At 35.6% G+C, this 27,532-nt stretch overlaps 1 protein-coding gene across 13 annotated transcripts in view; it reads left to right on the forward strand.

Annotated features, from left to right (window-relative positions):
• The window catches only part of PARD3B (par-3 family cell polarity regulator beta), a 1,282,024-nt gene that overhangs the window by 502,123 nt on the left and 752,369 nt on the right, over nt 1–27,532 (forward strand). For 10 of the 13 annotated variants that reach the window (XM_072620099.1, XM_072620101.1, XM_072620095.1 and 7 more), the window contains one exon: nt 7,994–8,165. The exons of 2 other annotated variants lie outside the window; for them this stretch is intronic. In XM_072620099.1, coding sequence (XP_072476200.1) covers nt 7,994–8,165 — 172 coding nt within the window. Of the gene's footprint in view, nt 1–7,993; nt 8,166–27,532 lie in introns of those variants that run through there. One more of the 13 variants, XM_072620106.1, reaches the window with a different exon arrangement.

The raw sequence follows: 27,532 nt of genomic DNA on the forward strand, positions 1-27,532 counted from the left end.
TTAAACACTCCAAGCTAGCTGTCAGAAACATATTAAAGAAGAGATCCTATTTTGAAACCTTTGTTTAAAGTGGCATCAAATTAGCACACAAAGCCAACCAATATTTAGTGGATGGCAGCTTGATGCATGTATTAAAATGACATTTTGCAATGTTTCACTCTCTTCCCAAAGTGAGAAAGTGTTTTACCCAAATGTGAAATGGTGGTAACTTCGCATTCTTGCTTAGATTTAATTGTGTTTTGTTAAGATTTAAGACAAATTATTCTAGTCTTGTATTTGTAGGCTACTGTTTATTTAATTTATGTTTTAATTCAGGGTGATAATAATTTTTAGGATATTTATGAGGCTTGTGGGCAGGAAGGGATGGCGGGACAAAAAAAATAAAATAAAATCCTTGTTAAGTCTCAACAGTTAAACTGCCTGAGCTCAAGATAGCAAAGGTGGATTTCCTACCAATCATGTTGTTCACAAAACATACAATTATAGCGGTCACATGTTTCTTAGTGGTGTACTTCATAGTCCAAAATGCTCTATGTATAAGTGCAGGTGAATCTTGGTAGTAAGAGAACACAGGTTAAGCTTAGCTTCCTCAAAGGCTGCTTTCTAAACTGTATGGGAACTCTGACAGAGGTCAAAGGTAAAGATGGCAAGATGACAGAATGCTGAATTATTCAGTATATCAGGGGAAAACGTTTGTCAAGATTTAACCCCAACCACATAAATTGATGAAATACACAAATTAAGTCATTTCTGGTATTTATTAAAATAGCCCTTTGTCACTGTAGAAACCAAAGATATTGGCAAATTGTTTAAATAGTGGGAGACCCAATAGAACACATTACATTCATTTTATGGTAGGATGCCACAGATTCTCACAAGATCATGCGATTTATAAATTTAGATCTTGAAGGTAGGTACCTCAGTTCCCCTCATTTTATGATCAGAAAGCTAAGTCTCAAAAAGGTTAAAAATTACCTATCCAAGGTCACACAGCCAGCAAATGGGTTTACCTATGGGTAAACTTTAAACCCAGGAATTCCTAATTCTCTGGCCAGCATTTTATGGATTGGTCTTACAGAAGGTTTCCTAACATATCCAAAAGAGTTGGTGTACCTTGGTCTACCTGATGAAAGCATAGGTGAATTTTACATTTCTAATATATTTAAGACTAATACTTTTTAGTTCTTCTGTTAAATGTCTGATGAAGAGAGGATGAAAGATAACACAGGGAAAGAGATGGTAAGAAAGATAAATCAGGAATAACATAACATCTTTGTACTGTCATTTTTTTATTTTTAGTAGCATAGATATTGATCAACAAGTATGCCTCTGAATACCACTTTTATGATCTATGCAATGGTTCAGAATGTATGTTATTCAGACTTTAGAGAGGTGGTTGGTTATACATATCCCCCTTGAACTTTCTTTGGGGGACTATTTTTATAAAGCTATTCTTGGCATCACCACTTCAGTAGAGGAGTCTAAAACTCAAATCAATTATTTTTTGTTTCTTTTTTACAGTAAGAGAGGGGAAATATTGAGGAAAAATTTAGAATTTTGACTAGCGTGACATTTGAGGATTAGAGATAGATATACACTCAACACAAGGAAGACACAATAAAAGAGAGATGCCCTCAGGCTCCCCAGCCTCAGGGCCGTATCTTTGTACAATCTCCTCCCAAGTTCACCTATGGCTCCTCAGACTATGTTCTTACCTGGTATGCTCTGCTTACATGATGAGTAGCACACCAGCTCAGTTCCATCTGTGTGATGCTTCAAGCTAGTTTCCCTAATTCCATGTCTGAACAGAAATAATGATACAGTCAGTCTGGAAAGGCAGCCTTGAAAAGAGAGATGATATGGTCAGTGCTGAAAGGATGGAACAGTTCCTAGGAAAGAAACCCCAGGACTAGAGTTTCCATCTTTGTACTCCAGTATGCTTTCCTTTGATACCAAGAGGGAAGGGGAAGTCTGTCCATCCCCACTGTCTTTGAAAGTCTGACGGGGATGAACAATATGCTATAGTGGACGTTAGGAAGATCCACATACTAAAGAAAATCCTCCTGTGGGAATTTCAATAATTTGGTATTTATGAAAATTAACAGCTTCCTTTGACACTATACATAGCCCTTCCAAGGTCAAGCCTACTAATTTTTCTATGAATATGTAGATCAAATGATCAAAACCAAAATTCTGCAGAGCTGGGAAATGGAAGTGTTGTTGTTCAATCATTTCAGATTCTTCATGCTGCCATTCTTGGCAGAGATATTGGAGTGGTTTGCCATTTCCTTCTCCAGCTTATTTTACAGGTGAGGAAATTGAGACAAACAGAGCTAAGTGACTTGTGCAGGGTCAAAAGCCTAGTAAGTGTCTGAGGCTAGATTTGAATTCAGGAGTGGAGTCTTTCTTATTCCAACCTCAGCGCTTTATCTACTGTACCACCTTGGATGATAATTTTGGAGAGCAGGTTATTTTAGGAAGAATATGCTTTGCATAGCATACAGTGTCCTACAGCAAGCAGAATCTTAAAGGAGTAGGATGGAGGTTGTATAGGATTGGAGGGAGCCTGAGGGATTCCAGGAAGAGAGAGGAGTTTAAAAAGCAAAGTGAAAGGAAGCCAAAAAATTCACCAACTTTGCAGTTTTCCTAGGGTGCCGACAACCCTAGCCACCTTTGTGTCTTCCTCGCTTCACCATAAATTTATGATTCAGGCCTATCCGTGTAAATATTGAATAGCATACTGCATCAGTTTAAGTATTAGAAAATATTTAAACTGAATTGTGTTTCTAGTTAATCAGTATAACTCACACCTGTCACACTGGGAATGTCAGTTGGATGTCCTAAGGGTAAGGCAAAATATTGACTAATATCTGTTATGGGGCAGAATAATTACCAAATTCATAGATCATGATTTCATTTATGTGCCTCTTTGAAAGAGAATCATTTGTTAGTTTAAGGCCATGCTCACTGATTAAAAGTAGCCATAAATAAGTGCTGACTGAGCTTGGAACCCTGATGTAAAAGGTAAAAATACCTTTGAATGAACAAGAAAAATACATGTGAAATTGCAAATACTGGTAAACTTAATCATAAACTGTAACAACATAGTAAAAACAATTGGTTAACCTTGACAATAGATAGTGAACGTTAATTTATTCTTTCCTGCTGCTGGCATTAGTTAGTCTTTAGGCACCCCTAACTGAAGAAATATGATTAAAAATTCAGAAATATTGAAAGCCTTTAACTAAAGAAATATGTGAGCTCAGATTCATGAGTGTTCTAAAATGTTGATGCTTACTTTGATATATTAATAATTCTGTGCTCTCCTGGGTGTGGGAACCCTACTGAATGAAGATACTCTAAGGTTATAGATTAAATCTCAACCTATTTGTTGGGAGGTGTTTTGCTATGGAAAGAATGTGGGTTCTGTTGTAAAAGCTTGTGCTAGAATTCTTGCCCTGCTACTCTTCGATGTTGGGCTAGTCCGTTAACGTCTGTGGACCTCGGTTTCTTCATCTGTAAAGTGGGAAGGTGAGATCAGGTAATTTCAGAAGTCCTTTATAGCTGTAAAACTGATGCTGTGATAGCTTCTCATCCTATTTGATATTTATCTATGTCCCCCTGTGACTCCTGCAGAGAAGTGATAACTCAGTAAGAGGTAGAGATTCTCTAGGTCTTTTAAGATTTTTTGAATGCTATTAAAACACTCACTATATTTGTTATATCTTGCTGTTGATATATGACAGGTTCATGTCCTTATTTTGTCATATTTCATGAATGAATGGCTTATGCCATTTTTTGCCTACATGTCATTGTTTATGTATGTTTTACTACAGATAGTAGGGTTCTCACACCATGAGATCACAGATCCATTAATATATCAAAGTAAGCATCACAATTTTTGAGGTCATTTTTGAGGCTTCCAATATTTCTGAATCATTTGTCTTTCATTGACCCTTTGGGTGATTTACATTTTGATACTTCAGACTATCACCAAAAAAAATCACTGATCTTGTCATATGACCTCACTGCAAAAATATTAGGGATAAAGATGATCATAGTAATAATAACTGGCATATTTATGCTCCTTAAACTTTAGAAAGGTATGAGCTTTACATAATTTGTACTACAGGTATTTATTAACTTAATTTTCAGAGGAGCATACTTGAAGCTCCAAGTTGTTAAATGACTTGTCCATGATAATATACCCAGTAAATGTCAGACTTGGGATTTGGACCCAAGTTTTTCCTAACTTTAAATCCTGGGCTCTTTCAACCACAGCCTACTGTCTTTGAAAACATGGGCTTTGGTGATAGTGAACGGATTGCCATATGTTGAAAGGGCTATGTATTTCCCTAAATGTGGTCTAGCCAATTTCTTCTGTTATTTTATTCTAGACCCAGATAGAATTATCTGTCTGCAGTACCTATTCAGGATTTATGTATCAATAAACCAACTCAGATGACATCAGGTCATCATATGAACAATTTGCATTTGACATCCACTTAATTTTTTCTGTGTGAATAGTTAGGCTGATCTCTTTTGACTGATCTACTTGAGGAAATCCTGTACTGTTCTAGTATCAGAACAATCAGCGTAATGTTATTTGGAAATAGAAACATCAGGAGAACTTCACAATTTTTAGGAAATCCCATATTCTGATTATACTTTCCACAGGAACATCCACCATAGGAGTGATAAAAAACCTTTGACAGATACCTTATATTCCCTACAAAGTATTGATAAAGTATCATTGAACAAAGTTCTTAGCTGCTGAATCATCTAAGAAGTCTTGTGTCATCTATATGTATATGTGGGACATACTGGAAAAATACTCTTGTGGCTACACTTTGCTCTAGTCAATAATGATTGTCAGTAAATGCATATTAAGCACCTGCTTTTTGCCAGGCATTGCACTGTGTTGAGGAGACAGACACCACACAAAAGGAAACCGAAAAACGGATAGGACCAGGTTGGAGGGAATCAATGTGCTCTGTCTCTCATATACAGCTATATAGATATAAGACAGTAGTTATTAAAATATTTTGGAAAGAAAACCTAAATAAAAGAATTAAATGTCACTGAAAGTTTACCAGATATTTGACTATTTTAAATTTTGACAACACACCTTTCACTCATTAAGATTCTGTTTACAGTTCCCCAGTCTGCATATACCAGAGGTTTAAGCTATCATAATGATTTCAATAGGCCAGATACTGTCAGGAGTTAAGAAAAAATCCCTTTCCCACAATACAGGCATAGTGCTTGCCAATTGTAAAAAAAAGCTTTAGATAAACAAAAACTGCTCTAAGGTGTTAATGACTTAATAACCTATTATTTGCCTAGTTGATTGGTATATTGCTATGATTATTATTCATATGTATTGGGTTTCAGCAGTGTGGCATGTATTCATATGTGTTGGATTTCAACAGTGTGTAGTGCTGACATTCTAATTATGCTACAGGTCTAGTGACAAATACAACATTTCCATGTTCTTCCTTTATTGATTATTCTTGTCAGCGTTTGAGATGTTTAAAGAAACATAACATGCTGTTTTTTGTCAGTAGATTAGAAGAGTGTCAGTGTAGTGATTATTTTGTATTAGAGTAATCTTTTGATTACTAATCTATTTAAGTCTTATCTTAAAAAGCCATTTATCAGTACTACCAATTACAGAGCAGAAAATTTGCAGTCTTCATACCAAAAAAAAAAAAAACAAACTTTGGGAGTATCATTTTTCTCTTGAGAAGAGAAGGGTTGCTGGATTTCACAATTAAAGAAGTCTCTGTGCTGGAAATGAGCAGTCAATTATGAAAATTATTTTTGAATAGTTAATTTGCATATCCCTAATTATATGTGCTCCTTTTGAAAGGCTGAAGTTGGTATTTATGATGTTTTGATTGATTAGTAATGCAATTGTGTTATTAATATTGTTGCCAACAAGGTGCCCTTATAAATGGGGTTTTGAGCAGCTTTTCTAACTAAATGTTTTAAATAATTTTAGATTTGCTTTATGTAGAGGGTGATAAAAGACCCATTAGTTAGCTTATTTTTTCTTTAAAGTGTGACATTCAGCTTACTTTTACAGAATATCTGTCTAAATGAAATTGACTCATCCTTAGGATGTTAATTGTTTATCTGATATTTTTAAGTGACAAATTATCCACCATTAGAACAAATCAGTATAAAATACAAGGCTTACAAAGCTTATCTTCTAGCTATTGACTGAATTTCAAGTTAGAATTTCACCAGATTTACATATATGTTATTATTCAGGTTAGCAATTATGATGTCATAGAATTTGATGTTCTTTGGATAACCACTTTATTGGTATTTGATTTTTTAAAAACATAGAATAGCCCAAATTTTTATATTAGGAAGAGACCTCAGAAACTGTCTAGTCCAACTGGTAAGTCAAAAAAATAATTCCCCTCTACAACATACCTGTAAGGGGTCCTTCAGTCAAGTTCATTATTGAAGAAATAAATGTCATCTTCAAACACTGTGTAGAGTTAGATACTGTTCTAGGGGAAACCTTTCACAGATAAGAATCTCATCAGAGTAAAACTAGAGGAGATCTCATAGAGTGTCTAGTCCAATCCTAAGCTATGTAGAGGGAACACATTAGTATATTGTCCAGCATAATATATCATTTAAAGAAGAAGCTTGGCCTCAAGGAAGTTGCTATATAATTTGGGGAAGGAAATTGGTATTCTATAATGTATACAAGTATGTATCTTTTTTTGTTTCAAAACCTGTGATTTCATCTATTTAGGGAAAACTTTATGGAGAGAGACCCTGTATGATATTGACAGCAAAGCACTTGCAGTTTTATAGTTTTAGATACTAGAGAGGCTTAAGGGGGTTGTCTTTAACCTGTGACCAAATAGCTACTATGTATCAAAGCCGAACTTGGACCGAGATTTTCTGTAATCCAAGGACTAAGTCATTTATCTATGGTAGTAATATTTACAGACTCATTAATAAAAGTGTATTGAGCCATGTTCAGGGCTTTCTGGGGGTAATAAGAATGCCCATGGCGTGGCTCCAACCCTCATGTAGCCTCTAGTTTAACAGAGAAGATCATTTCCTTCTACATTTATTAATCGTTGGTAGTGGAATGCTGAACTTGGCACAGGGGAGGATACAAAGTTGAACAAGCCAATCTGGGCCCTCGTGAAGCTGCCATGGTAGGAAAATGGGACACATACACAAATAATTATAACACAAAATTTAATAAGAAAGTATAAATACAAAGTACTGTTACTTTAGAGGAGAGGGATAATTTCTTACATGGTGAGAAGAGTGGAGGCTTCATGGAGATGTGCTGGTGCTGATATTTTGTTTTCCTTTCCATGCAACAATTCTTTTAGTGATAGTGTCTCAGCACAAAGGAGTGACTCAGGTGGGATTAATAGAGATGTTTATAATCTATTACAAGTTAGTGCAAGAAAGATTTTTAGATAAGTGTGACCTTGTGTTACCATTCAATCATATCACATACAAAACCTACTTCTAGGGCCAACCTTGGAGACCTAGTGACAAAATTTCTTCCTCTTCTCTTCCCCCTGTCCCCTTTTCTAGAGTATTCAATAAATTTTAGCCAGAACGCACAGGTTCAAATATAGCCTCTGATAGTGAAAAGCAGCTTGTCTTTGGCCAAATTAATTGTCTGTGTCTTAGTTTCCTCATTTGTAAAATGAGATTGTGGAACTAGATTATCTGTATATAGCTTTTAGCTCCAGATTTTGGTTTTGTTTTTTAAGGAGATATTTTTGGAGAAGGTTGGGAAGAGCACAGAGATGCATGCAGAGAACAAGTAACCATAGCAAAGTAAGGAAGTCAGTGAGCATTTTAGAACCATTTATTGAGGTTCTGAGGACTGTCCTCATCTAAAACCAATAGAAAAGATGGAATTAGAATTGGTAGGTTCTGTGTTGAAATAAAATATATACTGTGTAAAATAACTCCATTTTTATTGCTTTATTTATAGCTCATTGCTGTGTTTGATGAACAAGAATTGGTTCCTAAGGTTGAGAGCCCCAGTGGAAACCTAACAGAAAGCCACAGCCCAGATCCTTTTGATGCAGAAGTGGCCACCCAGCTGGCTACTTTTAAGCCCATTGGTGGAGAAATTGAAGTAACTACTTCTGCTCTGAAATTAGGTATGTATGTGTACTAGGTGTGCTGCCCACAATGTCTGAAATGACTACTTGGTATAGAAGAGGAATTTATATTAGGTAGTGCTGTAGTATGCCTTTCTTCATAGCCATTTAACTTGTTTTCCTTAAAAGAAATAATTTCCTTTTCATTTTTTCCCTCTAAAATGACCATTTGCATGTTTGATTCTGATGATATTTAGGGAACAGTAGAAAGCCTTCACCCTTTTCATCTTTCTCATGGATTATTGCAACAGCCTCTTAATTACTCTCCCTGCCTCAAGTCTCCACCTTCTGCCATCCATCCTTCACATAGTTGCTAATATGATTTTCCTAAAACACAGACAAGTCTGACGATGTCATTTTCCTACTCAATACATTCAGATGACTCCCTTTTTCTTGTAAGATCAAATATAAACTTATCTGACTTCTAAAATACTTCAGAAACTTCATATAACATTCCATTTTTCTTTTACATTATTTGCACTCCTGTATACTACAGTTGGAGAAACTGAAGTTAATGTTCTCCACAAAGAACACTCCAGCTTCTGTCATTGTGCCTTTCACACTGACTGTAACCCTTACCAGCAGTGAATTCTCTTCTTGATAGTTCCTCCTAGAAACTCAGCTCAGGTTCCTCCTTCTACATAAGTCTTCCCTGATTCTCAAAGCTCTTAGTACCTCCCCTAGGTGGTACAAGATAGAGTGCTGGATCTAGAGTCAGGAAGACTCTTCTTGAGTTCAAATCTGTCCTCATCCATTTAGTAGCTATGTGACCCTGGACATGTCATTTAACCCTGTTTGTTTCAAATGCCTCCTCTATAAAATGATCTGGAGAAGGAAATGACAAACCATCCTGTGTCTTTACCAAAAAACCCAAAGAGGAATAGAATACTTAAATAATCCTGTCTGAGGAAAAAAAATTAAACAAGCCAGCAGGGAGTTCCTAAGAAAACATCCCTAGGCCCAGATGGATTTCCAAGTGAATTCTTCCAAACAATTAAAGAATAATTAATCTCAATATTATATAATTTGAAAAAATAGGTAAAGAATAACTCCTTCCAAATTACTTTTGTGATACAAATATGGTTTGAATGCCTAAACCATAGAGAGCAAAAACCAAAGAAGAAAGCTATAGACTAATTTACTTAATGAGTATCATTGCAAATATTTTAAATAAAATACTAGCAAGGAGATTATAGCAAAATATCACAAAGATCATACATTATGGCCAGCAGAATTTATACAAGGAATGCAGGGCTGATTCAAAATTAGGAAAGCTATCAGCATAATTGACCATATCAATAACAAAATGAGAAAAATGTGATTGTATGCTACATCTATAGCACACGATCACAACAACAGATACAGAAAAAACTTTTGACAAAGTACAATACACATTCCTATTAAAAACATTAGAAAGCAAAGGAATCAATTTGGCTTTTCTTTTTTTAAAAAAAATATTTGTTTTCAGTTTTCAACAATCACTTCCATAAATTTTAAATTTTCTCCCCTTCCCTCCCCAAGACAGCAAGCAATCTTATATGGTTTCCACACATACATTTTTATTAAACACATTTTCACATTAGTCAAGTTGCATAGAAGAATTAAAATTAATGGGAGAAACCATAAGAAAAATTAAAAAAAAATAACAAAATAGAAAATAGTCTGCTGCATTCTGTGTTCTGACTCTATAGTTCTTTCTCTGGATGTGGATGGCATTTTGCATCAAGAGCCCTTTGGAAGTGTTTTTAGGTCCTTGCATTACTGCGAAGGGCTAAGTCTATCAGAAAGAGTCCTCGCACACTTGTGATTGTTACTGTGTATAATGTTCTTCTTATTTTGCCCATTTCACTCAGCATCAGTTCATATAACTCTTTCCAGGTTTTTCTGAAGTTCACCTGTTTGTCATTCTATATAGCATAATAGAATTCCATTAAATTCATATACCATAACTTGTTCAGCCATTCACCCATCAACTGATGGGCATTCCCTTGATTTCCAGTTTTTGGCCACCACAAAAAGAGCTGCTATAAATATTTTTTTTACAAGTGGGTCCTTTTCACATTTTTATGATGTCTTTGGGATATAACCCTTAAAGTGGTATTGCTGGATCAAAGGGTATGCACATCTTTATAGCCCTTTGGGCATAATTCCAAATTGTTTTGCAGAATGGCTAGATCAGCTCACAGTTCCACCAGCAATGAATTAGTTTTCCAACTCCCTCACATCTTCTCCAACATTTATCATCTTCCTGTTTTGTCATGTTAGCTAATCTAATAGATGTGTTGTGGTACCTCAGAGTTGTTTTGATTTGCATCTCTCTAATCAATAGTGATTTAAAGCGTATTTTTCATATGACTATAGGTAGCTTTAATTTCTTCCACTGAAAACTGCCTGTTCATATCCTTTGACCATTTATCAATTGGGGAATGACTTGTATTCTTGTAAATTTGACTCAGTTCCCTATATATTTTAGAAGTGGGGCCTTAATCATAGATACTAGTTAAAAAAGTTCTTTTCTAGTTTCCTGCTTCCCTCCTAATCTTGATTCCATTGACTTTGTTAGTGTAAAACCTTTTCAATTTAGTGTAATCAAAATTACTCATTTTGAATTCCATAATGTTCTCTATCTCTTGTTTGATCATAAATTCCTCCATTCTCCATAAATCTGACAGATAAATTATTCCTTGCTCCCCTAATTTGTTTATATATATAAGCCTTTATACCTATATCGTGTGCCCATTTGGACTTTATTCTTGTATAGTGTCAGGCACTAGTTTATGCCCAGTTTCCACCACACTATTTTCCAGTTTTTCCGGCAGTTTTTGTGAAACAGTGAGTTCTTATCCCAGAGACTGGGGTCCTTGGATTTATCAAACAGTAGACTGCTATAATCATTGACTACTGTGTCTTGTATAGCTAAGCTATTCCACTGATCTACCACTCTATGTCTTTAGTATCAAGTGGTTTTGATGATTGCTACTTTATAATACAATTTGAGACCTGGCTAGGACACTTTACGTAGCATTTCTTTTCATTAATTCCCTTGATATTTTGGAATTTTTGTTCTTCTAGATGAACTCTGATATTTTTTCAAGCTCTAGAAAATATTTTTTGGTAGTTTGATTGGTATGGCACTGAATAAGTAAATTAGTTTAGATGCAATTGTCATTTTTATTACTTTAGCTCAGCCTACCCAGGAGCAACTGATGTTTTTCCAGTTATTTAGATCGGACTTTATTTGTGTGCAAAGTGTTTTGTAATTGTGTTCATATAGTCCCTGTGTTTGTTTTAGAAGTGTAATGCTAATGAGATTAAAGATCTTCTCCACCCATTAATGGGAGTGCCCATTAAAGGGGACTTCAATTAGGGGAGATTTGTAGGAAGACCCACAATTTTTGTTAATGAGGCACTGGTTCTCCAGGGTTGTGATGCCCTCTGACTCTGAAAAATGTATATATACTCTGAGGTGAGGTTCTGTTTGGGGGCTTACTCATTGGAAGTGTTTGTTTGGCCAGATGAAACTCTGGGCAGCCTCTCAGGAGCCCCTTTAGCTTTGAAAACTCAGATGGTACTTCTCTCTCTGGTAACTATGTATGGTCAGGCAGATGAATTTGTCTCTTGATCTGTGATATATGTATTGCTTACAGTCAGGCAGTGGGAAGCCCTGTCTGTTGATCTTTATTTATTTAATCCTCTGTTTGTATTCTCTCTAAAGTTCAGGGTGCTGACTTTTTCCCTGAACTAAGTGAATGATATATGTGCTTGATTAAAGTGATTGTGGGCCCCTCAAAAGTTACCTTTCTTTGTAGAAAAGCAAATTTAAGAATCTTTACAGCAGGCCCTCCTATGTATGTTGGGGTCCTTGCTTTTATAGGTAGGCAGACTCTAATGGGACTTTTCTTAAAATGATAAGTAGAATCTGTGTAAAACTAAGAGCAAACATTACCTATAATGGGGACAAACTTGAAACCTTACCAATAAGATCAGGGGTGAAACAAGGATGTCCATTATCAATATTGTTCTAGAAATGCTAGAAAAAAGAATTGAAGGAATTAGAATAGATGATGAGGAAACAAAACTATCACTTTTTGCAGATGATATGATGGTATATTTAGAGAACTCTATCCAGTCAACCAGAAAACTAGTTTAGATAAATAACAGCCTCAGTAAACTTGCAGAATATAAAGTAAACCAACAAATCATCAGCATTCCTGTATACTACTGACCAATCACAGCTGGAAGAGATGGAAAGAGAAATTCCATTTTAAATAACTGCAGACTATATGAAATACTTAGGAATCCACCTAACAATTCAAACATAGGGCTTATATGAACACACTTTTGAAGAAAACAAAATACATTTTCACACAAATAAAGACAGAACTCAACAACTGGAGAAACATTAATTGCACATGGATAGGTTAAGCCAATATAATAAAAATGACAATTCTATTTAATTTACTTATTCATTGCCATTCCAATCAAACTACCAAAAAATATTTTGTAGACCTAGAAAAAAAGACCAGTAACAAATCGTGTGGAAAAAGAAGATTAGATCAAGAATATTAAGGAAATAATTTTTTAAAATGTTAATCAAGGAGGGCTGGGAGTCCAAGATTTCAGATTAAATTATAAAGCAGTAATTATGAAAACTGCCTGGTACTGGCTGAACAGTTGAGTGGCAGAGTGGAATAGATTAAGTACACAATGCATAGTAATGACCATTGAAAAACCCAAAGATCCAAATATTTGACAGAAGTTGCTGGGATGACTGGGAAGCAGTTTGACAGAAACGAAACATAGAAAAGTATCTTATACCATATACCAAGATTAGGTCAAAATGTATAAATTATTTGGACATAAAAGGTGATATAAATAAGTTACGGCTGTATGGAAAAATATACCTGTCAGATCTATGGATAAGGGAAGAGCTTTTAACCAAACAAGAGATAGAGTGGTTTACAGGAACCAAGATAAGATAATTTTGATTACGTGAAATTTAAAAGTTTTTTGCACCAACAAAATTGACACAGCCAAAATTAGAAGGAATAGATGAAATGGAGAAGGATAATTTTTTTCTATTAATTTATTTTACTTTTCAAAATTCATTTCCACAAGATTTTGTGTACCAAATTTCCTCCCCACGATTCCCTTCCCCTCCAATATGGTGTGCATTCTGATGACCCCTTCCCCCAATCTACCCTCCCTTCTATCACACAACCTGTCTTCTCCTACCCCTTTGGGAGAGAATTTCGCAATAAATTTTTCTAACAACGGCTTCATTTCTCAAATATATAGGGAGCTGAGCCAAATTTATAAAAAATAAGGGCCTTTCCCTAGTTGATAAATAGTCAAAGTATATAAATGGGCAGTTTTTAAGAAGAAATCAAAGCTATCAATAGTAGTCCTATGAAAAAATGCTCTGAGATACTGCTGATTAGAGAAATGAAAATTAAAACAACTCTGCAATACTACCTCATATCTGTCTGATTAATTAACATAACAGAAAAGGAAAATGAGGAACGCTGGAAGGGTTATGGGAAAATTGGGACACGTATATTATTGGTGGAATTGTAAACTAGTCCAACCATTCTGGAAAACAAGTTGGAACTACACCCAAAAGGTTATAAAACTGTGAATACCTTTGACCCTCATTGTTGTAAGGTCCAAGGGTCTAATGAGGGAACTAATTCATCTTCTCAAAGCCCAGGTCCTTCAGTGCTGAGGTATACCAGAAAGGTCAAGGGCAGTTCAGCCCAACTCCCTTTTTACTCCATGGAATTACTCCTGGAAGCCCATCACCCATACATATTCTATATGGGTCCAGCATGTTTGCATTGACTTAAATGCATCTCTGCAGCTAGGTGGTACCGTGGATGGAGTGCCAGTCCTTGTATTAGCAAGCAGCCTCTAGCATATCCAGGATGGCTTGCTAGCATAGGTTCTTTGATCTGCTTTTAAAGAAAGGCTGATTAGAAAGGGGTTAACAGTCCTACTTTTAATTACATTCACTAGTTCAGGGGAAAGGTCAGCACCCTGAACTTCGAGAAAATACAAGCAGAGAAATTAGCATAAACGCCAACAGACAGGGCTCCAAGTGTCTGAGTACAGCAGTATTGCTATATACTTTACATACATCGCTGGATTGAGGAAGCAAAGACATCTGAGTAGTGGGCGGGGAAAGGGGGGCTCTGAATATATGGGGGGCATTCTTAATAAACAACTACTCATAGTTCCATCAAGGGAATCAAAAGCCCCTTCTTGTAAACAAAACCCCCAAAGCAAAACACCAACCTCCCAATATATACAGTTTTCAACTAATTGGCTCAGAACCAGAAAGCATCACAACCCACATAACTCAGCACAGCTGTGAGCTACCAGGGTTCAAAGGAGATTAAGCCTTCTAATGTTCACAATTTAGCCTGAACCTAGGAAACTGAACTCCAGAAAGAAAACAACAAAAACCCCACTTCTTGCTCTTATAGTCCTGGAGTCTCTTTGTGAGTTCAGATTAGGTACTAACTAGCTAGATGTCCCTGGGCAGGTCACTTAATCATGTTTACCTCAGTTTCTTATCTGTAAAATGAGCTGGAAAAGGAAAACCATTCTAGTTTCTTTGACAAGAAAATCCTAAATGGGGTCATGAAGAGTCCACTCCACTGTAAAGACTTAATAACATATGTGTCTCCGATGGTAGAATAAAAACCCTCTGAAGATAAGATTTTTTTTCATTTTTTTTTTTCCATCCCTAGCATCTAGCATAACTACTGGCACTTGGTAGGTGGTTGATGAATGTTCAGTACCACCCTAAAGGCTAAAATACTGATGGTTAAGAGTCTACCAATATAAAAAATTAAAAAAAGGTTTCATGTAGTTTAGTTCACCTCCTTAAAACTGCCAAAAAAAATAATTTGGACTTAGTTAAGGTTCACTAAGGAATGTAGACAGAAAATAAGGACTACTTTCTACTGATTTTAGTTTTATATCCTAAGGACAGAACTTGAATTTTGGAAGGAGTTTTGGACCTGTAGCTTTGAAGGTGACAAATGCTGCTTTGTTTAAAAAGAAATACAGAGAAGCTATTTTATTCAGAATTATCTCTGGTTATTCTGAGTAGTGTTTTTTCTTTCAGTTACTTCTTAAAATCTGAAATCTGCATCTGGGGTTAGCAGTATGGGAGAATGAGCAAGTAGATACTCTGCAAATATTTCGCTGAAATTGTATTTATTCCTTATCAAAGTAACATTTTCACTGGTGTCACTTGAGACTTTGCTCTTTTATTTTCTTCCAGTCTTAGATAATATTCAGTTCAGTACATCTGTGCTCTGAGTGACTCATCAGTATTTCTTGAATTTCACTTTTAGGAAACCTACACCTCTCATTTTCCCCTCCTATTTACCATGTAGACAAAGTGTTTGTTAGTGTAATGCACCAGTGTTAGGGTACCTCATGCTAGAAGAAAGGAGAGTATCCTTGGGTGGCAAAGGGAATGCTGTGAAATGTGACAGCCATTTTTATTTTATTTTAACCTGAACTTAAGAAATAAAACAAGCATTTCTAGAACATAGTAGAATAGGAAAAAAAGATGACTGTTAAATTGAAAATCTATTATGTACAAATTGGTCTTCCTTTTAAATATATAATATCATGTAACTGTTTTTTTCCTTTCCTTTCTCTGTGCTTGTCCCTTCCAGTAGATATAGTACTAGTTCTTCCTATTGGAAATGAAATATAAATCATTTTTTCCAGCCTTTTCATAGGTTGTGCCCTCTATCTGGAGTATTCTCCCTTCTTACGTTTACCACTTGAAATCTCTTGCTCCCTTAACTTAGGTGACACACAATCAGTTTCCAGTTGTTAGTGCTTTGACCCCTCCAAATCCTCTCCAAAAGCCAAACTAGTATCTGCATGCATTTTATAATTTTTTTGGAGACCTTAATCTCTATCAGGGCTGGAACTTGCTCATTTTTTCATCTTCTGTCTGTAGTACTTAGTATAGTGTGGTATCCAATAAATACCATAGCAGGATGGTATCTAATAAAAACTTGTTGAGTTGAATTGAATTGAATCTTGCGTGGGTGATATGGCATAGTGAAAAGAGTACTCAACTTGAAATCAGAACATCCAAGATTTAATCTTTGTTCTACTACTTTTGAGTCTTCAAGACTTTACATTTCTCTTGACCTTTACTTTATTTGTAAAGTTAGCAGGCAAATAATATTCTGTGATGCTCAGTGCTACCAACAAGCATACTCTTGATATAGCTGATTTCATGAAGAAAAAGTTGTAGTTCTTCTTTTAGTTCAAAACAGTAAAAAAGACATGAAATTCTGTTGCCATCATGATTCTAAAAGCAAAAGGTGTTAAACAATATATCACAATGGTGATGTCTGGAGGTGACCAGAAAAGAGATTGTGGAGGCTTCATTTAGTCAAGAAAACAGTTTCTGACTTCAGCCAGATCACTGAATTTGCATAATACCGATCTCTTTACAATTATGCCTAAAACAGGGCAATAACGGGAAAAGAAAGTGAAAATTGTTCCTTCTTGTAATATTCTTCTTTCCTACTTTATTTCCTTCCTTCCTTCCTTCCTTCCTTCCTTCCTTCCTTCCTTCCTTCCTTCCTTCCTTCCTTCCTTCCTTCCCCCCCCTTCCTCCTCCCCCTTCTCTCTCTTTCTTTCATTCTAAATAAGCAAACATCATGGCTTCAGCAATCTAAATAAAAAGTTGTTCCCCTCCCCACCTTTCTGTAGAATTTGCCTTCTTCACCTTGCACCTCTCTCAACAGTGATTTCCCTTGTCTTTTATTTTGGATAAAAACACATGTTGTCAAATGATTGAATGACTAGAATGTTGGATGCAGAAAGAAAAACGGTGGTTTCCCTTTTTGAAATTTGTTCTCTACTAATTATAGAACCCCCTTTCAAAATTATTTCGATTAAACAGATTTGGAGCCAGATAACATTAGAAGTCATGTTGGGCAGCTAGGCTTCAAGGCAGATAGAATGTTAGGCTGTACTTAAGAAGATTTGAGTTAAAATCTTGCCTTGGACACTTAACTTTATGACCCCTGAGCAAATCACTTAACTTCTCTCAGCCTTGGTTTGCTCAATTTTTAAATGTGATAAATAATAGCTCCAATTTTATGGGCTTGTAGTGAGGCTCACATGAGTAATTAATGTAAAGTATTTTGCAAACTGTTATCTAGTCTAACTCTCATTTTACAGATTAGGAAACTGAGGCCCAGGGGGGTTAAGTGACTCACCTAAAATCACAGTAAGCAGTAGAGTTGAGCTTTGAACACAGGTATTCCAACTCCAAATCTGGTCCTATTTTCACAATACCATGTCACTGGGTTCTTTTGGTTTGTTGTGATAAAGGCAGGATTTGTATGGTTCAAGTCCTTTATGGTATCAGTTGCTGAACAAGGATTTCACATTTATAGCACTAAAATCATCATTTTGGCCTGACTAAAGACTTTGTGATATTTAGTATTTGTGCTACCTTTTATGAGCTGCGCGTTTTGATTTTTTCATTTGTTGCATGGATTATTGTGGCCAAATAATTCATGACCCATTAATTAACCTAATGAACTTCTCAATATGTAGGTAGTCTTGGCCATAGACAACAAAGTCTGTTACTTATGCTTTTCTTGAAGCCTTTCTGTCTTGGTATAACTTATGAGAGATAGTTTTCTGCATACAGAGCTTTGGAGAATCACCCAAGGTCCCACTATGCCTTAGTAAGCCCATCAAATAGGTCTACTACTACTACTAGTACCACTGCCACCATCACCACCATTACCATGACTACTACCACCATTACTACCACCAATACTACTTGTATTACTACCACTAGTGCTTTTTTTTTTTTTCCTTTCTTTTTTTTTTTTTATTAATTTTTTTATTTTTTTTAATGTTTAACAATCACTGCCATACAATTGCGATTTTATCCCTCCCCACCCACCCCCCACTACCTCCCTCCCTCCCCACGACTGCATACAATTCTGTATAGATTCTACATAAACTTTCCTATTGAGTATATTTTCACTATCGTCATGCTGTGTAGTCAGACTAAGATAAATGAAAGAATCCGTATAACAAATCAGAACATGATACACAAACAGATACACATACACAAACATGATCTGCTACATTATGTGAGTGACTTCCATATTTCTCTCTCTGAGTGTGGAAGGCTTTTTGCCTTGAGGTCCACCATTGGGATTTTTTTTTTTTTTCAGAAGTTCTTGTGTTATTACAAAAATCTAAGTCTACCAGAAAAAACTCTCACACACTGTGGTTGTTGCTGTACCACTAGTGCTTTTACTGCTATCGTCATCACCAGCACCACCCACCACTACTACTACTGCTACTCCTGCTGCTGCTGCTACTACTACTGCTACTGCTACTACTACTACTACTACTATTACTATTACTACTACCATTACTATTACTACTACCATTACTGTTACTAGAAAATAAATTGAATATATTTTAGGATTACAGTTTTTGAGCTGGGTGAATGTTGGTTTTATCACCTGGCCAAAGGAAGCAAAAAAAAATCATTTTTTGAGATACATGATTACTTTTCCTTTAAGTTTCCAGCATATGTTGCAAGAATGAAAAGGAAAAGAAACTCAATAGCCTGGTTCCTTAACCCTTTTCAGAGTAATTTTTTTAATGCATAAAATAGGATTACAAAAGAAACTAATCGTATTGAAATAAAGATGTGTATGTGTATGTTTGCATGTATGTTTGTATATATGTTAGAATTTTTTAATGGATCCCTGGGTTAAGGACTCCTATCCTACAGAGAACCTGTCTGTACAGATTAGAATCAAACCATCATCCACTGTTCTTTTGGTGACCATGCAGAAGAAGAAACTAGGAAGGTTAGTAAACATGTTGTGGATTGGGATTAAAAATGGAAGTGGCCAAAACTTGAAAAATAACTCAGAAGTCTTGAACTAGAATATCATGAATACTTGAATCTACAATAAGATTTACATGACACTAGACACGTTAAGTACAGACATCATGCTGTTGTGTAAAATGTCCTGGAGTTGTGACACCTGAGTTCTCCTTACTTGTGTTTTACTCCTTATTTTCCCCATCTGCAAAAGGAACAAAGCAAATAAGCATTTATTAAACACCTACTATGTACCAGGCACTATAGTAAATTACTTTACAAATATTTCCTTTGATCTTTCCAACAACCCTGGGGTGTAGGTTCTGTTACCATCCCCATTTTACAGAAGAGGAAACTGAGGCAGAATTTAAGTGACTTACCGCAGATCACACAGTTCTTGAGTATCTGAGACCAGATTTGAATTTGGGTCTTTCTGATACTTACTTTATCCACTATACCAACTAGGTGCCCCAAATAATTAAATAATAATATATTATTAAGCAATAATAATAGACATTTAGCATTTACATAGTTCTTAAAGGTTTTCAGACTGCCTTATAGATATCTTGTTTGGTCATCACAATGACCCTGGAAGGTAGGTGGTATTATTGTCCCAATTTTATAGATAAGGATGTTGAGGTTCAGGAAGGTTAATTGACTTGCTCAAGGTCATGTAACTTTGAAATGTGTTAGGCAAGATTTGAACTCCTGCAGATTTTGGAATCCTAAAAAAAACTACACAAATGTCAGTTACTATTGCTACTACTGCTGTAACCATGACAACTACTATAACAAAAAAACTGACTATGTCTTAGGATCTTAGGTTTAGAACTCAAAGAGACATTAGCAGACATCTGTTTCAATCAATATCCTCATTTTACAGATGAGGAAACTGAGACCTGAAGAAGAAAAACCTTGATCACTCAGGGTTTCATGAGTGGCAAACAACAAAGCCAGATTTATAACATAGATCCTCTAACTCCAAATTCTACTGTCTTTCACACTATCCCATGTTGCCTTAACAGATAAGAAACTTTTTTTTTGCTAATGTGAGTCAAGACATTTATAGCAAAGGACAAAATTAACACTAAATTAAAAGAAAAAGAAAAGATGTGAAGAATTTGCATGCAATTAGAAGTCCAACCTTACATTAAAAAAAAAAAGACTAATGATGCAAAAAAAAAAAAAACAGATAAAGGAAAAATCAATCATTTCTTTATAAGGTTAACTGATAAAGCACTCTCTACAACAGGGAGCCCTAAAGCCCCTTGAAGGTGTCTCAGTTATCAAATACTTGCTTAACTTGCCAAGCAGAGGGACATGGAAGCCAAGAGTAATACCATTTTAGAATATAAAGCAGTTTGCAAAACATGGAGGATGATAGAGGAAGATCAGAAAAACAGAGCATTAAAAAGTTGTAGATGGAAAAATGAATCTGGAAAATCTAATATGAGATTCAAATGAGCCATATCATCTAAGATCATTTATAGGTGAAACTAGAGGGAAAAAAGATGAGAAATGGAACCAATTTCCTAGCATTTCAGTAGCAAATCCTTCTCATGATCAGTGACAGCAGAACCATAATAGTTGGCTTCTTATACCTCAATAACTGATGTGCAATGTGAGGAAGCATAAATGGCATTTAAGAAGATGAAGCTGAGTTAGGTACCTATACCGGGCAAGGCAGTTTCAAAAACATTGAAGGGATTGGTTTTTAACATTCTGAAAACAGAGAAGATGCTAAAGGATTGGAGAGAAGAAATCATAAATACCATTATTAACAAAAATAAGGATATTTGTGACTCCCTAAGATATGCCCTAAGACGCTAAAGGATTAGAGAGAAGAAATCATAAATACCATTATTAACAAAAACAAGGATATTTGTGACTCCCTAAGATATGCCCTACATTTTGTAAATTGAGTCCCAGTAAGGTTAATTGATTTCCCAGAACTCACAAAACGTAGTGACAAATGCAGAATTTAGACCCAGGTCTAGTCAGAGAACTCCCAAGCGAATACTCTTTTCCACTTCTGCACCTCAGCACCTATTGCCTCATGCACACTCAACGAGAATGGTCCAGAAGCACGCTGAGAGTGTGCTTGATAAAAATATGGGAAGGGAACAGATAAGCTTTCACAGTCATTTTGTAGCATAGCTTATCCTAAGAATTCCAACAGATATCCCTCTATGTTTGTGGATTTTTTTTTTAAGTAAAGAAATATTTGACTCAGTAGACCAACACAAAGCTTTGCATTCTCTCTAGTAATAAGGTGTGTCTTGTGCATATGTTAAAATTATCCAACATTTCTTGACAATTTCTACCACAGAGATAGCTAACCAGCAATACTCTGCCTATTGACCTTAAGAGAGTCATAGAAGGAGATGGTCAATTGACAAAGAGATTCACTAGTTCTAGGGGAGAAATTTTAGTTTGGGGGTTCTTAATATGGGGCCCATGAACATTTTTTAAACTATTTGGAAACGTTATTTTAATATAATGTGTTTCTTTTGCAATACTATGTATTTTAATTTATACATTTAAAAATATTGTTCTAAGAAGGGACCCATAGGCTTCACTAGATTGCCAAAGGAAGTGTCAATGATACCTAAAAGATTAAGAAACCCTTTTCTATACCAATAGAATCAAAGATGCTTGAAGTATGGAAAGAATATTGAGTAGCTCTTATATGTAATACACTGTTAGCCCAGCCCTCCAAAGACCCTGTACTGTTATCTCTGTGTTAGGGGTAGAGAGACATCACAGTGTTCCACTTGCCACAAAATATTTTCTCCTAGGCTTTCCATGTTGCCTTAAATTTCCCCCATTAAAGTAACACTGTTTAGTTAAGGCATTGTCTCTAGGAGGCCCATATTGAAGCATAGGTTTATTGCCTGAGAACTAAATGTTACCACATTCATACCTATTAATGCTGATTAGTTGATTGGGTTAGCTTCCTGTCATTTAAAAAAAGGTGCCTAGGGAATGAGGCATAAGACATTTAAATTTTACTAAGGAGAAAATGCTTATAAATAGTGCTATACAAATGTTATTTTTAGGTTAAAACATTTTGACATTGCAAAACAGCATAGGCAGGGGGAAATATAATTTTGTTATTTGTAAAATGATAATGCTGCATGGTTGTGTCTCTACCATTCTCCCGACTTTTTGCTTCTATCTCTTTCTTTCTAAATCTCTGCCTATCTCTGTCTCTGCCTGTCTCTCTGTCTCTTATTTTTGTATCTATCGTTTTCTCTGTGTGTCTATTTTTCTGTCTAAAATTTTGTTACTGTTTTTAGGTCTATTTGTCTGTTTCTGTCGTTCCTAGTCTACTATGTTTCTCTCTGTGCTTGTATATCTCCTTCTGTCTTCTAATCAGGTTCTTTTGGCTTTCTGTGTATCTCATTTTATGTCTGTCTTTCTGCAATTGTTCTTGTATCTTTTTATCTGTTTGTTTCTCTCTTTTTTGAAGTGCATGGTTGCTTAACAGGAAGAGCTTGGAGTCGGGAGACCTGAGTTTGGTTCCTATTTCAGACTTGTAGGCTCTCTAAGCAAAGGCCAGTCATTTAATCTCTCGCTGCCTCACTTTCCTCATCTGTAAAATGTGGATAGTAGTAGTTACAGTACCGTTCTCACAGGATTTTTGTGATGAAAATAATTTGCAAATCTTGAAGCAGTCCCTAGAGCGATTGTTTTAAAGTCACATGACCTTTATGGCAGATAAGCTGGACATTTATTTACATGTGGGATTATTGACATTAGACATCACAGTTTTATGAATTTTAAATTGCTGTGTGTGTTCTCTTTTGACGTGCATGCCAAGGGGTGTCAGTCCCTACTATAGAGCATAGGCGGGCTAGGGTCACTTTATCACTACTGAAAGGAGTGTTCTGGGCATCCCTACCTTCCTGAAACTCTTACCGTTCTGAATTTGATAATGCTTTTGCTTACAGTGTGTTTATTTATGTAAGTATTTTAGCTTCCTAATAAGGCCATGAAGGTGACATGGTGAATAGAATATTGACTGGTCTTGGAGAAAGAAAGATCTGAGTTTGAATGTAGTAAGTTGCTGACTATCTGTGGGCAAGCCACTTTCACGTCATCTGTAAAATAGAATAGCAGTCACTGTATTTGCATTTCTTGGTTGTCATGAGGATCAAATGAGATAATATATGCATTTGGCAAACCTTAAAAAGCTATATGCCTATTATCGTCATTGTGAAATTATAGGGTTTTTTTTCTATTCCCATCCCCCATCACAGTACCTGTATTGAGTAGACACCAAGTGAATGTGTGGGCAGTAGAGTCGGGTGCAGACCAGGAGAGGGCTTGGCCTTTGCGTGTGATGAGGGAAAGCCCTTTTAGTTGGAAGGTAGAGAGACAGTTAAAAAGTCAGACTGTGTATAGTCAAACGGGTTAATGGGTACCATGTAATCCTAGCGTGGAAGTACCTCAGAACTTAATGGATCCTTACAGGTCATCCATTCCATGCATTTCTTAAAGAAAAGGGGCACTGAAAACTAGAGAATGAGAGATAGGACTGAGCTAGGACTGGTACCAAGGACTTCAGATTCCTGATTCAGTGCCCTTTACACAGCATGGAATTTTAGAATTATTTGTATATAAGAAATTATTCGTTACTATTACGCTATAAGAAAAGATGAACAGGAAGACTTCAGAGAGGCCCATAAGAACTTGATACTGAGTGAAAGGAGCAGAACCAGGAGAAATTTGTACACAACAACCACAGTGTGCAAATAATTTTTCTGGTAGACTTAGCCCTTCACAGCAATGCAAGGACCTAAAAAAATTACCAATGGACTCTTGATCCAAATGCCTTCCACATTAGAGAAAGAATTGGATAGCAGAATGAAGCAGACCGTTTTCTCTTGTGTTGTGTTTTGTTTTGTTTTCATTTGTTTTCTCCCATTCATTTTAATTCTTCTGTGCAACATGACTAAGGTGAAAATGTATTTCATAAGAATGTATGTATAGAACCTACATAAGATTGCATACCATCCTAGGTAGGGAGGGGGAATGGAGGGGGAGGAGGGGGAAAGAAGGGGAAAAAAATCTAAGATATATGGACGTGATTGTAGAAAACTGTGAACAAACAAATTGATAAATAAATAAATGATTATTCCTATAGCTAGCATATCAGTATTCTAGGTAATTTAAAAAAATAAATCAGAAATTAATGAAGGAATGAAAGTCAAAGAAACATCACAGCAAGGAAGGATAGAGATAAATAGCTTTTACATCTTTATATCTCCTTCTAAAGTCCAGCACAGTTTCTCCTATGTATCTGAATTGGGCAGGGAGGTCTCTGTGTCTGTATAGCTGCATACATGTTATGTGGATGTGATCATGGAAGCTAATTGGCAGAGTCATTAGATCAGATGTTGCACCTGAAATCAAAAAGATCTGAGTTCAGATTTGACCCTAGAGACTTACTAGTTGCCACTTAAATATGTTTGCCTCATTTTCCTTAAGTGTTAAATGGGAGTAATAAGAGCTCTTATCTCTCAGGGTTGTTATGAAGATCAAATGAGATGATAATTATGAAATGCTAGCATAGTATCTAGTACCTAGTACACAATATAGAAATGTTAGTTATTGCTGCTGCTACTACTTTGGGAGCCCTCTTTCATCTCTGTAGAGGGGGAAAAAAATTCAGAGATTTTGCTCCTGAGTGGAATGGTGGAAAATCTAACTGGACTTAAAAACAACAGATTTAGAGAATTCATGTAATTTGGAAAGTGAGAAGAAGGAATCAGTTATAATTTTAAAATATGAAAAGGCCTAAATGAGTATGCTTTTTCAGTCAGAGTTAAGAATGTCATATAAGTAATATCAGTACTCAGACTGGGCATAGAAAGGTAATAATTTATTTCAAGTACCCACTTAATGAAATCTTGTGGATCCCTACTCTTCCATAGCAAAATTATATAGAATTGAAAGAAAAAAAAATGGCTATTCAACTGGGAAAAAAATTGTATTTATGTTTTGGTAGTTCTTGTGGTGTAGCTTGCTTACTTTGCTACAATTAGAGGAGGGAAATGCTTAAAAATAAAAACTTTGGGAATTTCCCCAGAACATCGTGTTAGCATTAGAGTTTATCCAAAATGTTTATTAAGGGACTGAGATACAATTAAGGGTTGAAAAGTTGAACTCCAAAATTTTCTCCCATGGAAATGAATGAATAGATCTGAACTAAATGAGGAGCTACAAATACCAAGAGACTATAGTAATGGAGTTTGCTTCAGGGCATCCACCCCTTTGCCACACCATTTGGCAATCTGAGCGATCAGCACAGAGAAACCATTAAAAGTGATGGATTAAGGAGGAGAATGGGGCAATGCACCTGGCTGAAGAATCACCTGAATGTGATCCAAGTTGTCTTCAGAACTGTAATCCTGTAGATTAGAAAGGTAAGCAATTGAAATAATTTCCAGAAGTTTCACAAAGTAAGTCATAAAAAATTACATTTTTTCCCAGATGCATTGAAATTACAGTGCCCTGCATTTGTCTAGGTTTTTGTAACTTTTAAAAGTATATTTCAAAGTTATTATTTGTAAGAGGTAACTCAGCTGGAGGGGAAAAAGGGAGATAAAATGGGAAATGTAGATGATGTGAAAACAAAAGATATTTTAAAAATCTATTTAGTAAAAAAGAAAATTACACCTCTATCAGATACTGTTTTTGTGTGATGTATTGTCATCTTTATTTTATACTTTAGAAATCTAAGATTTAACTTGTCTTACTAGTAAAATCATCAGGAAAAAATCATGAGATATTTAGCTGAATATACTTAAAGATACCATTTTGATATATATTAAGATTATTCATAAAATAAAACTTTAGCACATTTTTTTTCTGTACCTTATTTTACTTCTGAAGCACGTAATCCTTTAATGATGCACTTTAGGTCTTCATTATGGTATAGAGTGACTCTGGCATCTTGAATGCTATGCCAACACAGCATGCTACCAAAACCAGAAAGCTTCCAATTTGATCTCACAGACAGTGTGTGTCCATTATCTAAGGTACAGCTAAGCAAAGCTCTTCATTAGACCATTGGCCACCAGAGGACAGTGTGCATTAAATTGTCTACTGAGGTATGGATCTATAACATGTTGGAGCAAGTGTAGTCCAACAAAGACACAATCTGGTTGAGGTGGAAAGATGGAAGTCAATGTATTTAAATCCCAATCATGAGGGTTCTTATGTTCTAGTCTGCAGCCAGGTAGAAGTTAAGTCCTACATCCTCCCAAATGTATGAAATTCTTTTTAACTTTCAAAATAATCCATACTGATGATTTTCATTAGTGAAGATGATAAAAAGTTGACTCTGTTGTAACTGACTTAGATTCAAGCAAGAAGAAAAACAAATGAGTCTAAAAGGAACCTATTTCTGTTCTATATAATTTAATAGCAAAAACAGTTAATAATATATACACATAAACAGTACTTTTAACTTTGCTCTTCATTGTTCGAGCTCTGCCATGCTTATGTTGTTCATCCTGCCTAGATTGAAACGAATCTCATTGAAACTGAGACTGAAATACTACTAGCTTGGTACCCTCATCTGTGTACTTAGAAGATGAGCTAACCCCTGTTTGAAAGCAGCTCTTGTCTTTGACTTGAAATCTAAAAGGCACCTCAGTCATTTGATTATTTCCATCTGTGTTAGTGCTTCTTCATAACTGAAATGAGAAATCTGATTTCATGTTTGTTGTAGTATAATTATTTCCAAAACACTGAGCATGTCTGTTTTTGCTTTCAGAAGTTTTCAGAGAACCTTGTATTATTATGATTGAAATTAATGCCCATTTTCTATTTAATTTTAACTAATTTGCTGTGTAATGGAAACATGTGAGAACATTTTTTCTGAATTTTTAAGAAATAAAATCTCTTTATGTCATTGATCTTCAAGAGTTGGTGGTAAAGGAATAAAGAAGGGAATTTTTTTTCACTTTAATTAGGTTGCAGTATCTAAGTAACTACTATACCCATAATGTCAGTTTAAGTATTGGCATCTGATCTTAGACAAATACACTCATACCACACACAGAGAAGAAGTAAAGCTCAGTATCAGGTTTTGCTGCTGACAGTGCCTTTGAATTCCTACTACAAAGCACGTAAGCATATAACGGGTTTCTTATTGCTGGGAGCACTCTGCTGTGGGCTGTGAAATCCAGATCTGAAATTACTGAGGGAATTGGGGTCATTTGCTTCGATAGATCCATAAGTCATAATTTGGTCATGGAGTTTCATCCTATTTGTTTCCTGTTGGGCCTGATTACTCAAAACTTAACAGCTATGGAATAGCTTTTCATTCCCTCTCTCTCATTCACTCCCTTTCAACCCAATTTTATCCTCCTCCCAGCCTAATGTTTTTTTCCCATGCAGAGGTAGATGAATGATGCTGTAATTAGCTATAGCAACCTTGCTA

This window comes from Notamacropus eugenii, chromosome 6, assembly GCF_028372415.1.
Source record: "Notamacropus eugenii isolate mMacEug1 chromosome 6, mMacEug1.pri_v2, whole genome shotgun sequence".
In the NCBI taxonomy this organism is placed as follows: domain Eukaryota; kingdom Metazoa; phylum Chordata; class Mammalia; order Diprotodontia; family Macropodidae; genus Notamacropus; species Notamacropus eugenii.